Source organism: Nycticebus coucang, chromosome 7, assembly GCF_027406575.1.
Source record: "Nycticebus coucang isolate mNycCou1 chromosome 7, mNycCou1.pri, whole genome shotgun sequence".
Lineage (NCBI taxonomy): Eukaryota > Metazoa > Chordata > Mammalia > Primates > Lorisidae > Nycticebus > Nycticebus coucang.
This window is the reverse complement of record NC_069786.1, coordinates 107327815-107346527: the sequence shown is the minus strand read 5'-3', so window position 1 is coordinate 107346527 and position 18713 is coordinate 107327815. Positions and strand designations below refer to the sequence as shown.

General features: G+C 40.7%; 2 protein-coding genes across 5 annotated transcripts in view; one reads left to right on the top strand and one right to left on the bottom strand.

The window, feature by feature from the left end:
* UNC80 (unc-80 homolog, NALCN channel complex subunit) overlaps window positions 1-18713 on the bottom strand; it is a 256795-nt gene that overhangs the window by 51833 nt on the left and 186249 nt on the right. For all 4 annotated transcript variants that reach the window (XM_053597780.1, XM_053597781.1, XM_053597782.1 and 1 more), the window contains 10 exons: window positions 17776-17862; window positions 14567-14750; window positions 12613-12707; window positions 10428-10517; window positions 9344-9445; window positions 7022-7202; window positions 5629-5897; window positions 4035-4169; window positions 2300-2438; window positions 1383-1479 (listed from right to left, as the gene is read on the bottom strand). In XM_053597780.1, coding sequence (XP_053453755.1) covers window positions 1383-1479; window positions 2300-2438; window positions 4035-4169; window positions 5629-5897; window positions 7022-7202; window positions 9344-9445; window positions 10428-10517; window positions 12613-12707; window positions 14567-14750; window positions 17776-17862 — 1379 coding nt within the window. The remainder of the gene's footprint in view (window positions 1-1382; window positions 1480-2299; window positions 2439-4034; window positions 4170-5628; window positions 5898-7021; window positions 7203-9343; window positions 9446-10427; window positions 10518-12612; window positions 12708-14566; window positions 14751-17775; window positions 17863-18713) is intronic.
* LOC128590470 (enhancer of rudimentary homolog) lies at window positions 10624-11407 on the top strand. The gene has a single exon (XM_053597784.1). The coding sequence runs from the start codon at window positions 10642-10644 to the stop codon at window positions 10954-10956; it is 315 nt and encodes a 104-aa protein (XP_053453759.1). The 5' UTR covers window positions 10624-10641; the 3' UTR covers window positions 10957-11407.

The following is an 18713-nucleotide window of genomic DNA, read 5'->3' as shown; positions in this document are numbered from 1 at the left end:
AACATATTTGTTTTTAACTTAAAGGAGAATTCCATATCTCATGGGGAATTTAGTAAAATTGGACCTTTTAGTGCAACTTGGAGGTTTTCTTAATGTTGTCACTTAATCTCAAGGCAGAATCTCTGAAACATTCTATTCGCAGTACAGCAGAACACATTTGGAACAGAAAATTGAATGGGGAGTAGATTTTTTGTTTTTTGAGACAGAGTCTCACTCTGTCACCCAGGCTAGAGTGCGGTGGCATCTCAGCTCACAGCAACCTCAAACTCTTGGGTTTGAGCGATCTCCTTGCCTCGGCCTCCCGAGTGGCTGGGACTACAGCCTGCACCATAATGCCTGGCTAGGTTTTCTATTTTTAGTATAGATGGGGTCTCACCCTTGCTCAGGCTGGCCTTAAACTCCTAAGCTCAAGTGGCCCACTGGCCTTGGCCTTCCAGGGTGCTAGGATTACAGGCGAGAGCCCCCATGCCCAGCTGGAGTAGATTTTACACTCAGCCTAGCATGGACATGGCGTTGGAGCAGGGTTCTGATCCATCCTGCAACCTCTTTTGGAGCTGTGGTACTGCAGGATCAGCAGGAAGGTAGAAGCAGGACGATCTCCAGGACTGCAGGTTCGCTCCCTGAAGGTGACAGCTGCACCTCTGGTTGTGCAGCATAATGTTCAATTCCCATCATTTAAAATGACACAAAGCTGGGAAAGTTGGGAGGAACATTTCTTACTCATTCCTCATGTTTCCTTCCACAGACGAGAGTTCAATAAATATGGACTCTAACTCCTCTTGGCCCTTTTCATTCTGTTCTGGGGGAGAGGGAAAGACTTACCTAAGGGGCAATTGTGTAAAGATATATTGGGCATAATCACCTTGGCTCCTTCCTTCTTCCCGGGGAGAGCTTGCTAACAGTGAATCTTTAATTAAGGGATGAGACTTCTATCAGCCCAGAGCCAACATTGAATGCGGATGACCCCCTCTCCATGTGAGTCTTACAGATTCCCTGCACTTGCTAAAATGAAAGGTGAGGTTCAGATTCTTGCCCTTTGTGTGACAGGAGTTCTTAATGTTCCTTGAAGGGGGCTTTCAACTATCTGTTTTGAAATTTTATTTGCCACTAATTTGTGTTACATCTGAGGAAAATATTTTCTAACAAGTCTTAACACCTTACTGTCCGGGTAAATTCCATATAAGGAGATTTCAAATGAATGAAGATTCACCATATTTTCCAGAACCTCTACCAGGACCAGTTTCCTAAATTTAGTTTTTAAAAATTTACTTGCCAGGATGTTCCAGATGGGTATTACTAAACATCACCTTTATATTCATTCCATTTTATTGCCTTTGCCATATTTACTTATCATAGGGCACAGAATAAAGAGATGCAATTACCTTCTGAAAGATTCAGGGGCATAAGCCACCACAGTAACACACAGCTTAATGGCCTCACTGATAGAGAACGTCAGATCTTCATTTCCGTAGCAGAAATCTGAAGAAAAAAACAAGTCAGGGCAGGTTCTCAATGAGAATAGATTCTCCCGGGGTGAAAGAAGAACTTCTCATTCCTAACATTGCCTTTCCAGTTACATTTTATAGCTTTTTCTTGGTCAGATTTTATTCTTCAACTGTGAAAACCATTAATTTCTTCATCTAAAGGGAATAAAATTCTGTTTCTACTTTTGAACAATAGAATGAAAAATAAAAGTGCTACTCTGGGCTAGGTTTTGAAATCTCACCTAATAGGAAACATTAAAGAGTATTTAAGGGCGGTGCCTGTGGCTCAAAGGAGTAGGGCGCGCCCCATATGCTGGAGGTGGTGGGTTCAAACCCAGCCCCAGCCAAAAGAAAAACTGAAAATAAAAAAAGGGTATTTAAACGTTCTAAGATAAAACATGAGGCTTTACGTCTGAATTACCTCTAGTTCTACACATTCCATGATAGTAAAAGACCATTTTGGAGGGTCATTTACTTAGAATTAGCAAAAGATACTGCAACTTTTTGAAAACTGCAGTGCTAGAGCAGTAATCTACTTAGCACCATTTTAATATAATTTTCATGGCAGAGAATTCCTTACTCCTTAATAAGAAATTTAAGAAAAACAGAAAAATGTATTCATTCAATTTATACCACTGTTCCATTTATTTTTGTTGTTTTTATTTAGGTCTATATATAACTATAAATTTATGTAGATTAATATATATATAATATGCACATATCTGTATGTATGTCTGTGTGAGTGAGTGTGTGTGTGTTTGTATACTTAGCAATTCCAACAAGAAAACGAATGTCAAGGCAAATTCTGTTTTTACCTAATGACTTAAGTGGCTTCTCAGCTTTGACCAGCTCTAAGATGTCTAATATATCAGTGGTCTCTCCCTCCAGGGACTGCAGCAAATCAAACAGGCGCTGAGCTGACACACCTTTGCTGGGCCCGTTATTGGCAGCATCCTGTATAAAGAAAAAGCAATTTTAGTTTATAATTTGACAGGAATTCAAATTTTATAATGCTGTCAGCCATAGCAATTACAACATCTGTCTGGTATTCAGCATACGTAATCTTTCCTCCGACGGTGCTGTTGCAGCGTGATTTTTTTTTTTTTGGACTGGCACACCTGACTTTTAAGGAATCTAAATGCTACTCTGATAAAAAAAGAGATAATTATGGGAACTCCTAAAAAACACAGTAATATACAAACAGCCAGAAAAATTCACGCCTGTGGATCCTGTGGTCTAAGACTGTAGAACTAAGGAAATTTCTATAAGAGGTTGGTTGGATACCACAAGTTTTGGGAAACATATGTTCATTTTAACTAACAACTCTGGAAATTTCGCAGGTCTTGTTTGAAAATATATCCTCAAAATGAGGTGCCTGCTATTTCACATCTATTTAAAATGCTTTGATCATTGAAACAGTACATTTTTATTAAGATCTTCTCTGCCAGATACTCTACTATTCTCTACCCTGAGGTTATAGCAAACCAAAATCGAAACCCAGTCACAAGCCAAAAACCAAAACATAACAACAACCCCAAACAAATAAGCAAACATAATAACAGAGGAGGTCTTGCTTTCATGGTGGTGGAAATACACAGGAATGAAACAAACACATGTATAACGTGAGAAGCTGTAGATGCTCTGAAAACAAAAAATAAATCAGGGTAGGTGACGGCAGGAAATGGGAATTGCGAAAGCCTCGTTTTACCCTTTCTTACTTTCCATGCCCCTTATGAATTGAGTACAAAACAACTAGAGAATTGGTTTGTTTACATCTTAGAGGCTGAGATGAGGTTTGTAGAGAAATGTCGAAGAGAAATCATAATCTTTTTTTTTTTTTTTTTGCAGTTTTTGGCTGGGGCTGGGTTTGATCCCACCGTGTCTGGTATATGGGGCTGGTGCCCTATTCCTTGAGCCACAGGCGCCAATCAGAAATGATAACCTTGTTGAAAGAAAAATGATTTATGGTATCAATGGTTGAATGGTATCAAGGGACTAAATATACAAACTGAAAATGGCCAGACTATATATAAAAATAAAACTCTGACTCACAGCCCCTTCAACCTGCCCAGAAAATCAACTCATTGTCTACAACAAACAGTCCAGGAAGCCAGTCTGATATGAGCCAGGCTTATAGGAGGTCAGACCACTAGCTTATATGGCTACCAAACAATAACCCCTGTAATAATGGGCCTGAAATGGCCATGATTTGATTGCATAAACTGACAGCTTTCCTAATTTTTGTCCTCTTTACTAACATAAGACCAATAAGAGGAAGCCAAATACCTTTGTACCCCTAACTGATCACATAGGATGCTTTGCTTCTAGCTAATTCACCCAAAGCTTCCCCAGGCCGAGCACCTCTGATCAAGGCATCCTGAAGATTCCTCTTTTCTCCTGTATAAAGCTTACCCACCCCTCTGCCTGCCTCCATCTCTGCCCAAAACACAAGTGATGATAGCAGACTCCCTTGTACAGTAAACTCAGAATCAATAGCCTTTGCTTTTCTCATTTGGTTGGGCTTCTTTGATTTCCACGGAGCTTACTCACAGGAAACTCCAGCAGAGGGGCCACACTAGCAAACAGCTGGAGCACAAAGGGCTTCCGGTGGAGAATGTAGAACTGGTGGCAGGCGAATTCGATGGCTTGGCGCAACTGGGGATTGCTTTCGTAGTCAGAATACACCTACGGAAAAATGCCACGTGTTCACAAAATGCCTTGATAATGCATGAAAGTTATGTTTGCTTTTAAAACTCAAAGCCATGGGAAGCACGGAGGCGGACGGCTAATTTCCTAGGGGGTGTAAAATGGTATAAACTTTCTTGAGAGAAATTTGGTAATATACACGAAAATCCTAAAAAATCTAAATATACGTTTTTTTCCCCCACCAGGAAGCTTATGACTAGGAATTCATCTCAAGAAAAGAACCAGACAGGTTTACAAAGCTGTATATCTAAGACTGCTTCCTGCAGGCCTGTTTGTACTAGAGGAAAATATGAAACAACTTAAATTATTTCTAAATGGTGGTTGGTAAGTAAATCGCAGTACATGCAAATAATGGAGTACTAGGCAGTAATTTTAAAAATGCTATAAAGTTAAGTGTACCTTCACAGAAAAATGCACTGGATATATTTAAAGTCACATGAAAAAGGTAGGTTAAAAACTCAAAGCTATGGTGTAGTCCAACTTTTGTTTTTTTTTTAAAAGAAAAGTGTGTGTGCGCACGTGTGTGTATGTGTGCTTATGTAAGAGAGAGTGCAACGATTCTCAAGAAATCTAAACAGTGTTATCTGGGAGAGAAGATGACAGGTGATCTTTTTTCTTCTTGAACTTACTTTCTCTTCTGAATTTTATAATAAGCATAACTGTTTTTGGTAAAATAACTTATTAAAAATAGAGAAAATCGCAGCAATGTAAAAATAGGGTAGAGAGTCCTGTGATAGCAAGAGTGAACTTCTTGCCCCCAAAGCAAACCCCACTTTTCATACATATGTATTACTTTCATAATTTTTATTAAAACTTGCCCACCAGAACTAAGATGAGCCCCCAGGCCCTGCCTGAATTTTATTTAATATTCCTAAATGTAGCCAGATACATATTTTTAATACATGCATAAGTAAAAACTGTTCCTGCTAAATTCGCCTGCTCCAATCCTTCCACACCAAATTTAGTGGCAGTGAAAATCTCCATTCAGAGGTCAGAGAATCCTTGGGAAAAACAGCTGAGCACTTGCCATGCATTTGACTCAAGAAGAGTACTTCTCAAGCTCTCTAAAGCATCAGAAACACCTGGAGGTCTTATTAAAAATGCAGATGACTGGGCCCTGACCTCAGTATTTCTGATTCAAAACATCTGAGACAGACCTAAGTTCCCAGTTGATACTGAAGCTGCTGGCCCACAGACCACACTTCAAGAACCACTGGTCTTGAAAAGTGGCGAAAGCATCTCCCAAGTCTGGGGGAATCTCAGAATAGGATGGGATTTCTGAGCTCTTGAAAATGTATAAGATTTCCTTTGGTGCCTTCTGTTGTCATAAAAGAAATAACTCTATTATTGAAAAGCGTTAGTATTATATCTTATTGAAAGACCAGACATGAACAGGACTGAGATCACTTTTCTGGCTGGGAGAGGAGATTCTAGGCACCTGCAGCATGGTGGGGAGAATCCACTGGTAGCCGCTGAGGGAGAAGAGGTGATTGAAGTGCACGGCGGTGTTGATGACGGTGGCAGCATACTGCCTGAGCAGGGCACTGTCTTCGGGGTGCAGAATCAGAGCCCCATTAAACACGTTGAGGAAAAGCATGATCTCATCTCCCCAGGGAAACTCGCTGGGCATGCCCAGAAACATCTCCTCCAGGAGCTGGATCCACAAGCTTTTCTGGAGAGTGTCAAGTCCAAACAGCTCCTTCCCAGCTGTGAGAACATGAAACAGCAGAATTAGCCCCACACCAGTCTCGTTAGCATGTGAGAACGAAGGAGGGTGCTGCTGCTCTCCACCGGTTCCAGCTCCCAGACAGGAAGGGCGCCTGCAGAAATGCCTTTCAGCACAATGTTCCTGCCATTGCAACAGCACCTCCTAGTGCTCAAAGGAAGAGCTCCATCACCTCTTTGCATTATTTGGGTAAGACAGGGTGGGCATTGGCAGCATTTTGTTGCAAAAGAAGCTACGGCTTTGAGAAAAATAAGTTACTTCAGCTAGAAAATGGCAGTGCTAAGATTAGAGCTGGATTTTCTAATGACTGGTTGGACTAGAGCCCTTTCCTCTGTTGCTCTGTAGCTTCTGGCTGAGGACACAGGGATGCTAGTTTAAGTAAGCTATCCCCAATGTTTTTTTTTTTTTTTTTTTTGCAGTTTTTGGCCAGGGCCAGGTTTGAACCCGACACCTCCGGCATATGGGGCTGGCACCCTACTCCTTTGAGCCACAGGCGCAAGATTCCAAAGTTGGTCTCTTTCTGTTTCTCTGTCTCCATTACTCTCTCAATTCCGATATAATTTAAAGTAAAATGCAGATATTAAATGTTAGAATTCAATGGCTTTAGACAAAAATATACTCATGTAACCAACACGCAATCAAAACATAGGCAATTTTCTTCACCTCAGGATGTTCTCTTGCCCCTTTCCAGAAAACTGATTCCCTCCCAACCCAGAGGCAGCCACTGTTACGATTTCTCTGACCCTAAATTAGCTCTGCTTCTTTTTGAACATCATGTAAATATCTGGTCATTTCTTATTCAAGCACTCTCCTCTTCCCTCACAATGCCATCAACTGCTTATGACTAACTTGGAGCCATGGTCCCCAGCCGAGACAGCATCACCTGGGAACTTGTTAGAAGTGCAAGTTCTGACCCCCGGAGCTGGAGGGGTGGGGGCAGCAATCTGTGTTTTAACAAGCCCCCAGGCGTTTGTAAGGCACGCTCAAGTTTGACAGCCACTGGCTTACACAACTGTCTGCGGAGTAAGATGCTCTCCAGCTGCGAACAGAACAAGGGCAGAGTTAGAAAAGCCCAGAGGGAAGATGCTTCTCTCTTGCTTCATACCTTGAGGATCGCTGAAGAGGGAAAACTCAGCGTCTATAGCACTGCGGGGGAAGGAGGGCAATCGGAGGAGGTCTTCCTGCAGCACGGAGACGTGGGACTGTTTGTGGGCGGTGGGGATCTTCTGGGTTAGGGAGATGAGAAACAGCACCCTCCCCACTTCCTCCAGCTTGCGGGTGAACACCTGGGGCAAAGCAAAATCAGGGCACACGGAAGGCAGAGTTAGAAACTCCGAAATTATACAGCGAGGAGACTGAAGTAACATCGTGAATGGCAAGCCAGGCAGATAAAATGAAAGTGGAAAAAGTGAAATGAGGGAGAATTATTTTTTCCTTCATCACATAGAAAAAGCAAACAATGCTTAACTGACTCTCATGTCCTGCTTCTGCCTCGTCTGCAAAAGGAAGTATTCCTCACGGAGTTTGTAGGCTGGAGGAGCACAAGGCAAGCGTTGTCAGGAAGAGTTCAATATTAAACAGAACCCATTTGTTTGGATATTATAATTGGGAGGATTTTCTCTAACAGGGAGCTGGGCAGTTTCAATTACTTCTACCATTTCTACCAAATGCCTAAGTATTTCCTGGCAGTTCTGGTTCCTTCCTTCCTCCCTTTCTTCCTTCCTTCCTTTTTTTAGACAGAGTCTCACTCTGTTGCCCAGGTTAGAGTGCTGTGGCATCAGCCGAGCTCGCGGCAACCTCAAACTCCTGGGTTTAAGTGATCCTCCTGCCTCAGCCTCCCCAGTAGCTGGGACTACAGGCCACCACCACGCTCAGCTAATTTTTCTATTTTTAGTAGAGATAGAGGGAGGGTCTCACTCTTGCTCAGGCTGGTCTCAAACTCCTGAGTTCAAGGGATCCACCTGCTATGTCTCCCAGATGACTAGGATTATAAGTGTGAATCACCAAGCCCAGCCTCTGGGTTTATTCCTTTAAAAAAAGAAAAGACTGAAATGGGATTCAGGAGAGTTTTCTTAGGACAAAGGCTGATGAGCCCTAAATTGGTGCCCCTTTAGTCCTGAGTTTTGATGCCATACACATAGGGCTCCTGGTCCCTTCTATAGTTCCTCTCTACGTGATGATGGATGGAAAAAGGGATATGAGGAGACTGTGCAGATGCAGCGAGCAGCTGCTGGCGACACTTCCGAGCCAGACACATAGACCCCCGTGTTATTATCTCCCTGAGGAACTTAAAAGGAAGACTTAAGGTTTCAACTTGGAGTGTACATACAGTACGAGCCCCATTTTAGGGCATTCTTTTAAAATATTTTCTTAAACATCACACACACACACACACACACACACACACACACACACACACGAAATACCATTTCCAATTATGATTTAATTATCTTGCTGCCCAAACCAGAAGCTGGGACAATTTGGGGAGAATTGTTTTGGAAATTATATTTAAAATCTCACAGTCTTGCCCAACATCTCACACCTTGCCACTCACTCAGTATTTTCTTTCTTTTAAATGCAATTTTGGTAGTTAATGGTAGTTATATTTTTAACTACTTAAGTGGCCTAATTCTATGCCATTCTCATAAAGATATTTTTAGATAAGTTTGATGCCAAATTATGTACAGAATAATTGAAATGATCAAGTATCCTGAAACTCTCATAGATTTTATTAAAAAATGAATGTAATACATAGACAATATTAAAATTGTAGCATTTTTAGAATTCTATGCTAATGCTGTATTTTGCATGTAGAATAGTGACTTTCTTTAAGCTTAAAGTCTGATTTGAGAGTAGATATATGAACATTATTCTGCTTTCAACCTTAAACCTGAATACAACTGCTTGATTATGTCTGTTCCTGTTTTAAGAGAAGTTAATAACATACCCAAGGTCAGATTCCTGGTCCGAGGCAGAGCTGGGATGAAATCCAAATTTTTGTACCTTACTTTACTGTTTTTTCAGGCACACTACATTGACCCCTTTTATTTTTTTTTTCCAGCTAGTGTAAACCTCTGAGAAACCATCTAATAGCTACATTATGTGCATTTCCAATCGTGTTATACAAAAATGTGAAATGAAAATCCGTACTTAGAAACGAGTAAGTACATTGATTATACAATTTCTATTGTTTATATCCAATAGTTCGTCATAGTATCCCTCCAAGTGAGTGTTTCCTAACACTTTTTACACCATGATACAATTTGTAAAACTTAACACACTGCCTGGGGGCACAATCTGTTGAGTAAGGGCCGTCTACTGTCTCCGAGAGGGTCATCTCAGAGGAGTCGCAGAATCTGAGGCCGGGCAGCACGTTTGTAGGTGATCTCTGCTTTACCCACAGAGTACAACTGAAGAGGACAAACACCTGCTTCTGAATGAGCTCCTGCCCCTTCTCTGGGTGCATATGCACCAGGTTCAGCTGCGGGGACACCGACCTCCGAAAAGGATAAATATCTCGAACGTAGGTCTGTGGTGGATTACACAAAGAGAAAGAAAAAGAGATCAAGAGGTCAAACTTTTATTTTTATTTTCTCTTCACCCAAGGGTTAGATAAACAAAACAGCTCCACGAATTTGCTAATGGTTTTAATTCTTACTAATTTTTTATTTCCCAATTCTACAAAAACCGAGAGAAGGTTAAATCCTCTCCTCAGGAAAGATCTCTGAGGCTCAGGTCCCCTTCTGAGTGCCTGGCAAAGGAGCCAAAGGTAATTTATTAAACAACACTCAGGAAGATCATTGTGAAGTGATGTCAGGGGTTGTCCTGAAGGTCACCATGGTCATGTTTAATATGGTAGGAAAGAGAACCAGAACAGCTTCAAATTCCAGATAGATACACATAATTACTATACCTAGGTCACTACAAAAGTCTTAAGACAGATTGTTAATGGTCCATTATTTCAGTTCCGAGAAACACAGCTGACAGCATCCTCCAGGTTCACCTTTGCAAGTTTCAACTTGCTCGGCTTATCAGTGTACTGAGAGGGCTTTATTTGTTTCCAGTCCTGTGGATTTTATGTTCTTGATATTTGTGTATCTCAAAACTTTTGTAATGACCCGTGTATGAGCCACTTAATTTTTTTTTTTTTTGGCCGGGGCTGGGTTTGAACCCGCCACCTAAAGCATATGGGGCCGGCGCCCTACCCCTTTGAGCCACAGGCGCCGTCCGAGCCACTTAATTTTCACTTAGATATAATAATGATGTGAGGCAAAGAGCCTTACTAGCTTATCTCCTTCAATTATCTACTCCAATGTAAATACCATTACCTTCATTTTGTAGACAAGAAAACAGAAAAGTAACCAGGTAAAGTAGCCCGTCCAAAGCCACATAGGAAAGGTGGTATGCCCCCAGTGGCCATGCCATTAACATCTAAACAACGACTCCCTCCGGAAAGGCACCATGAGCCTTTGACAAAATTCAACACGAATGTCATTACCACACAGTCCCACCTTGTTGTAGTGAATAAGGTTCCATCGTTTATCCATGAGAAAATAATGTGTTGATTGAGATTCTGGGATATTAAAAAACTCCAAACACTCCTAGAACAATAACAACACATTTTAATAAATGTTTACCAAGAAACTATTATGTGGTATAATAGTAAGCTGGCAGTTAAGAATAAAAAACGGTAACGTCGAAGCTGCAGCGAAGAGAGTTTGGTGCATGTCTCACACCATTTTGCTGGTACAGCCTACTAAGAGACCAGAAGGCAGAACTTACGCTGACTATGAATCTGTGAATGAGCGCATGGAAGGCGTTTGTAAAATGTATAAAGAACATCTGAAGAGAATAAATCCCAACAGTCCCTCTATCACATATGATATCAGTCAGTTGTTTGATTTTATCGATGACCTGGCAGACCTCAGCTGTCTGGTTTACCGAGCTGATATCCAGACATACCAGCCTTATAACAAAGACTGGATTAAAGAGAAGATCTACGTGCTCCTTCGTCAGCAGGCCCAACAGGCCGGGAAATAATTAAGTTGGAAACAACAGGGGGCTGGGGGTGGGCTTGGAACACAGGTGTGTACAGCGTGCTGTAGTGGAAGTTTTGTATTATAGTAATTCTGTTTCCATTTTGTTACACTCTAGCCAAGATTGAAGATATTAGATGAAATGTGAGGCTCTTGAAACTCCCATTGCCCCTACCCTTTTTTTCTTTTTCTGTTTTTTTTTTGTTTTGTTTTGTTTTTGTTTTTTTACTTAAACATTTTTATGATGATTTAGATAAAGTTGTTCTTTGTCAGCTGATATTGGTTCCAATCCTTCAGACTGTTCATACCTGCTTTATAACCTTCACTGTACTAACCTGTCTTCAGGATGGGGTGGGGACGTGGTTAACAGTTATGTCGAGATAAAGTCTTAGTGACAAATAAATGTTGTTTAGTTAAAAAAAAGTAACTTCTCAGAAGGATTTTATACATATTAATATCATATACACACACGTGTAAGAATGATATAATTAAGATCAACAATGTAACAAACTATCTGCTCTCACAGTGCCCAAAGATGTACAGTTGTAATTTAGACTGAGTGACGGTAGTGTGGAGGCACAGTGGCACCTACTGGTCTCAGTATCAGGAAGAAATTATGTTTAGTGCAACATTAAGCAGAAGACAAACTATAATGCCCTGGGCACTACTACCCACTATTTCCAGGATGAACTAGGTTGAGTGCTTTCCACACAGATACCTGCTATAACCTGAACTGAGACTCGAGAGGTGCTATCACTTAATTTAGGTCACACTGGTTATGGGGCAGCCAGAGTTTGAAAACCCTCTGCTTCATGCTATCCTGTCAATCGGCAGGATTATACAAATGGTCAGGGGTTGAAATTTACTTCATTGGGCCTTAGAAACTCTTTGGAGATGTCTGGGTGAAGCCTAGAGGAGTGATGATCCCATCTACTGAAATAAAATGTACAAGTTAGACAAAGCTGATTTTTTCAGAGGACTTTTCTACCGTGTTCCAGAAAATAAGATTTCTAAGCATTTAGACTCCAGACAAACGGGAATCATACTAGTTATTAATTTACTTTAAAAGCCTTACGGGAACATCGACCTATGAATTACATTCCTTTTAAGGGGAATTATTGCTGTAACTATTAGAAAATACTTTTTTTGACTCACCTGATCTGTCTTAAGGAATTTATTTCCTGCTTCTCAAATTATTTCTGCCAGTAGCAAGTCAAGACTATATACATTGTTCAACTAAATGCCACAGAAGGCGTCTCTGGCACAGATTGTCAGCTGCCCGAGTTTGCTCCAGCACTGCCAGAGAACGCATCCTGGGAACCTCTAGAACCGCAAGTGGTGCCAGGAATTCCTCCTTAGCAGAAAGTTACAGCACTCCCCGAGTGAGGAATAACACCAGAGTTCCAAGTAGCTGCTATGGCTGAGATAGAACCTGCCTAATTTCGTCTACTTCAGTGCAGTAAATGTTGGTAAAAGTGAAGAAAATATTGCAAGGAAATAGCGTAAGTACACAATAGCAGAGCAGGTTCTAAAAGGGTAAAGAAATGCATACATCCATTTGGAGATGGAAAAATGCCATTTTATTGTAAATTGCATGTTCAGTGAGGTGGTCCCAGGCATTGTGCATAAAAAAATCATTTCTGTCAAAAGCCATTCCTACCTTCAACAAGGCTTCAAACTGAGTGTCTTCATGGACTGGGAGCTGAGTTGGGATATCACACTCGTTCTGTCCATGAACCACCAAGGTTTTAGTACCTACAGAACGTAAAAGTCATAGTATACTGACTTCTACTATAAGAAAGATTGTATTTAAAGCATAAAATATTTTGAATGAGCTATTTTTACTGTTCTTACGAAGAAGTGCTTAGCACAAGATGCATACTGCACACTTTATTTAAAGTTAAATACATATTTTAAATAAGCTCACTGATTAAATAATGATCACTACTATTTATGGAGTTTGTAATACTCTTACCTGCTTTTTACACACATAATTGTATGTACGTATTTAAATCTCACAGCAACCCCATGATATGAGAATTATTATTCTCATCTTACAAATGAGAAAACAGAGAAATTGAATAACTTATTCAAAGACACATATTTATTTAGTGGAAGAGTCAGAATTTAAACCTTAAGCATTGCAACAAGGAATGTATCCCCATATTTTAAATGAGATAACCAGGCAATAATGGCCAAGGAAATAGAAACAGAGATATTAACAAAACCAAAACAACTGGCTTATTGTACCCTCAATGAATCCCCAACAATAAAAAAAAAAAAAACCAAAACAAGTACCGGAAGTGTAGTTTACATTTATATTTTCTGCATTTTACTTGGCTGGTCAAGACAGTTTTTCATTCATTAATTATAAATCCTTGTGAACACTGATATACCTTGATTTTTTTTTTTTTTTTTGTAGAGACAGAGTCTCACGTACCGCCCTCAGGTAGAGTGCCGTGGCATCACACAGCAACCTCTAACTCTTGGGCTTACGCGATTCTCTTGCCTCAGCCTCCCGAGCAGCTGGGACTACAGGCGCCCGCCACAACGCCCGGCTATTTTTTGGTTGCAGTTTGGCCGGGGCTGGGTTTGAATCCACCACCCTCGGCATATGGGGCCGGCGCCCTACTCACTGAGCCACAGGCGCCGCCCCCTTGATTTTTTTATAAGTTGTCTTTAAGTATATGAGTGACAGCATGAGTTTCTATGCTGTAATAAAAACTGATCACTTTTTGTGATATCTACAGAACATAAAAGTGTAGAATTACTATTTATCAAATGCTTACCGTGAGTCAGACGTGGCAGCAAGTATTGTATAAACCTAAACTCGTCCATTCCCCCCCACTGTGAAGTGTGGATTATATCCACCTTTTACACACGAAGAAAGCACGCTTTGAGAAACGGATGTGCTTTTCACAGCTAACGTTGATCAGACGACCGATAAGGGGCAGTGCTATGATTTTAACGCAGGCTTCTTTGTTGCCACAACCTGTGTTTTCATCTATATATAATTTTGTATTTCTCTTTTTTTCAATACTTGTTATCCTCCCATATTTTCTTAGTCACTGCACACGGATAAAGGCTTGTCAAAGTCTTTGTCTTAAGGCCAAACAGGCTCTCGGTAGTGAAGAGGAACTGTATCTAGAGTGTACATCACACTTCACGTTTTTTTGTGATGCCCTTCTTCCTGCCTTTCCCTTTTCCAACTTCTCATAAAGCTGCCTCTCACTGAGTTTACAAAGGACTGGGGCCCATGCCATGCAAACAATATCATTCTCCTTGCAGTGCCAAAAATTCATTCAAAAAAGGCTTTCAGTTCAGCTGGCCCTCTGTGACAGACTTCAACAAATCTGCAGCTTTGGCGTCCCATCAAGGACCGATTCACGCAGCTCTCAGTGCTGATGTCTCCCTTTTCATGTAGCAACTGCTGGCTTTGTAAAGGGTCTACTGTATTTCTTCTGATTGTCTTAAACAAAAATTCTTTGAGGCTCAGATCTAGGGCTAGAACTCTGAAATTTTTCTCATGAATGCAGGAGCCTCTTGGGCTTTCAAAGAGCTATTTATAATGTTAAAAAACGTTTTTATGTCACCTCAAAGCAACAGTGCAATACCTGGCATTGAAGCCGTCACCAGGAGCTTCACCTCACACTGCTCCTTCTTCATCGTCTGCTTGAGGTCCTTGAAGAAGAGGCCTTCCACATAACCCACCACCTCCCACAGGAACGTCAGGGTGGCTGAGATGGCGTCCATCCCCCACTCGCAGGGCGTCCGCACAAAGTACATGATTAATCCCACCTAGAAGTCAGGACGAGAGAATCCAAAAAGCCACCCTAATCCTGAGCGCACATTCTATTTCCTTGGCTTTTCTTTTTAAAATCAAATCTCCTGTGCCTTCTTATTCTCCACTCTGATGTTTCTCTAACACTTTCAGTGGCAGTAATCCGGAGAGGGTGTAACTAGAAACCTGGGGTGTAGCTGATCACATAGGCTCCTGTACGTTTTTAAGTGTCTGCAATGACTACATGCTACAATGACTAATTCTTTTTTTTTTTTTTGTAGAGACAGAGTCTCACTGTACCGCCCTCAGTAGAGTGCCATGGTGTCACATGGCTCACAGCAACCTCTAACTCTTGGGCTTAAGTGATTCTCTTGCCTCAGCCTCCCGAGCAGCTGGGACTACAGGCGCCCGCCACAACACCCGGCTATTTTTTTGTTGCAGTTTGGCTGGGGCTGGGTTTGAACCCACCACGCTTGGCATATGGGGCCGGCACCCTACTCACTGAGCCACAGGCGTCGCCCTACAACGACTAATTCTTAAGAAGAAAGAAGATCATGTTTTTCAGGCAGCTTGTCACTTGGTAGCTCAAGTACTTAGGCCATACAGAATTAGTCTGTATACAAAGTTTGCCAAACATTATTTGTGACTTAGATTCTTTCTGGTAGTCTTGAATCTAAGACTGCTGTATTTGGCAAAGTTGGTGAATTCAACTTTTCTGTTTGTGCTTCTTCTAACAAATTTAGAAAAACTGTGTGCCCTTTTGCACATCTTAAAGTTGACATTTAAAATGTCTCATTGTAAGTTTTTTTTTTTTTTGTCAATAGGAGGTAGAATACCTTAGACAGTCTATATATTGGGATAAGAGGAGATTGATTATAACTAGAATATTCAATGAAATAAGTTTTAACTACCTTATTCAATAATGCACAATACATTCAGAAAGCAAAACAGCACGCTTAAATGTTGCATCAGTGTATCACTGCCAGATATTTCAACTTCATCTAAGAGCTCCCAATATAACACAGATATCCTCCTACCTTCATAGGTTTTAGCCATTGTTTCTATAAAAATATGTTGGAAAACTTTCCAATTATATTGAAAGAATCAGCATCACTAACCCAATCTTCTCTGCTGGTTCTAAGCACTAAACACTTTAATGAGGGCTGAGCCTAACAGAAATCTATCAAATGTAGGAAATGGTGGAAAGTCCTATGGGTTTAAAGTGCCTTGATGAATCAGAAAGGAGGATCCCTTAAAACTAACACTAAGTGGTTCACATTCTTTCTCTGTCCCCTATGCCAGTCAATGCAGGCTGGCTGCCCCTGGTTGCCCTCCTTGTGTGCGGTAGAACAGTGCTGGAGGTGGCAGGTGTGTTCGAAAAGTGTCACGACATGTTTGGAAATTGAGGATTTGGAGATATATTCTTTTAAAACTATGTGGGTAGCAAACCCCTTTAAGAAATCTTTTGTTGCAAATCATTTTGAGGTCCGTGGGCAGGTGAGGGTCTTGCCTCCAGTTCCTGTGTGGGACTCTGACGGGACCTCACCCAGAGCATTTCCATGCCAACCCTGATGCTGTGTAAACCTGACAGGGAGCATGCTTCAACTCAGGGAGGCTCTGGCATTTGGCTTTGCTCAGCCAACATCGGTTTTTGTGTGGTGTAGACAGGACTCCAAAGTAGGGAATGCTTGGCGGAGACCTTTCCATCTGGAATTGCCATAGGCTGGTGTCACTGAGGAGGAGGAGGCTCTACCCAGGACACTTCCTACGCTGGAGACATATGGAACTCATAGAACTCTAAGGTACCAGCAGAAGCTGAGGTGAGGCTGAGTCTCAAAGCGGACATTGCTACAGACAGTTCCAACAGCCCTGGGCTGTGGCTTTTGCCAGCCAGGCTTCCAGCAACCAGCCAGACTCAGAACAGTTTCTCACAAACAGAGAGCCAGAGAAAATACAAGGGATGAGACATGGAACAAACATCTTTTCTTCTCCTCATTCCACATAACTCTAGGAACAAAAGCAGTAGGAAGGAAGGGGAATTCTTCAAGACTAAACATTTTTACCCAGGAGAGAATGAATACTGCCTAAAAGTATTCTTTATATTTTTTATCACTCTGAAATTAAATCTAGATTGGACATATGTATATTATTTCCCCTTGCCAACCAGCAAGTAGCCACTCGTGAAAAAGATGACCAAATTAGTCATAGACAACAAAAAGGAATGAACAAAGTCTCTCTGCACATGGGAGTTGTGGTTGAGTGAAACTGATCACCCTGCTAGGGATACATAATGCGTGTGGGTAATTATTTCCCTGAGGATAGTAAAGGAGAGAGCAGGAGTTTTCCTTACAAAGACATTTATCTGGCTATTTGTCTGCCTGGATTAAGGGGCACTTTCAAAGCACAGTCATCAGGCCACCGTTCCCAAATTGCATATTCATTTTGGGGTGTAAGGAGGAGAATGTGATAAAACTGGAAAATTGGCTCAGAGCCCGTAGCTCAGTGGTTAGGGCATCAGCCACATGCTCCGGGGCTGGTGGGTTCGAACCTGGCCTAGGCCTGCTAAACAAAATAAAAAACAACAAAAAAAAGAGAAACTGGTAAATCCTGGAGAGTTCAGGAAGAAGCTGTCAGGGTGGTTTAAAGTATAGTAGGTGTGGAAATATATGCTCACAAATACTTTTCATATAGGGCAATGCTTGCCTCGTGTGCGTGTGTGTGTGTTTAAACATTGAGATAGAAAAAGTAAAAAAAATGACTAAAAATGACACATAAGTTTTCTCTATGGAAAACCAAAATTAAGGTCTATATGTTTAAAGGAACACAGGGAGGAAATTTATTGAGGGACTTCTATAAGCCAAAAATTGTGGCAGACACAGGGGCTTCCCTATCCCCTAAAGTGGCAAATTTGACTATGATTTATCTTCAGTCACATAATTAATGGAAATTTATTGAAAAAAAAATCTCTGTAGATCTTTTTCTCATATTGCTGCTTCCTACCTGGAAGTGAACATTTATAAACTACTGTCTGTTGAAACTCACCAAGTAGTTGAACAGGATATGAGAAGTCTGAGCAGGAAAGTCCCCGATATTCAAGAGAAGTTTGCGCAACATGTACATTAACTCATCCTGAAGGGAGAGCAGAATGTTTACTGTTTCATTCAGCCGCCATTGTGTAGGAAATAAAATTACTAGAAGCTAAAGGGGAAAGGAGATTTTTCTTTGGCGAACATGTTGATTTAAATGGTGTTCAATATTTTAATATAGTACTTGTCATACTTGCTAAATTTATTTAAACTGTCTGAAATACCTTTCCCCTAGCAGTTAACATACAAAAAATCACAGATGAGTAGTCAGAAACTATCTTTTCTTTTGAAATTAATGCTATAAGTATAGGTCATAGGCAAATCACAGAAAAGCTGTATGTTTAGTTAAATCTCTTGGCCAAGGCAGCCAGATGCGATGGGAATGTGAGGAGGATCAATGTTGAAAAACCATTAAATAAATAAAGTTTTTGGAACTGCATAACTCTGCTTCCTAGGTTTTAAATCAGAGAGATAAAGAGAGATCATAAAAAAGCAGATTAAGATGTCTGTAATTAGCCTTACCTTTCAGAAACTAAACTCAATCTTCCAATAAATATGATTATAACATAGAAATGAGCAAATAAGTTTTAGTTTTTCTTTCCACTTTTTAAGTTTTTTCTCCTTTTTTGTTTCAATTTTTTAAATGAATAATTTTAAATCATCAGTGTATTTTGCCAGAAAATTACCTTTGTTTGGCATGATCTTCTTACAGGGTGGTCTGGCAAATTAAATTTTTGAGTAATAAAGAGTTTTAACATATTCTAATAATCCCATCTGTATTACAAACTGCTAAGCAATCAGAATTTAATAAACATACTTAATAGAATTTAATCTTTGTTTAAAAGACTGAAATCTTACAGTATCTTAAGGTTGTTGCTAGCAGTGTACCATATG

Bases quoted from the DNA above. Each gene is read 5' to 3' on its own strand.
- LOC128590470 (XM_053597784.1), top strand. From the start codon at position 10,642: ATGTCTCACACCATTTTGCTGGTACAGCCTACTAAGAGACCAGAAGGC.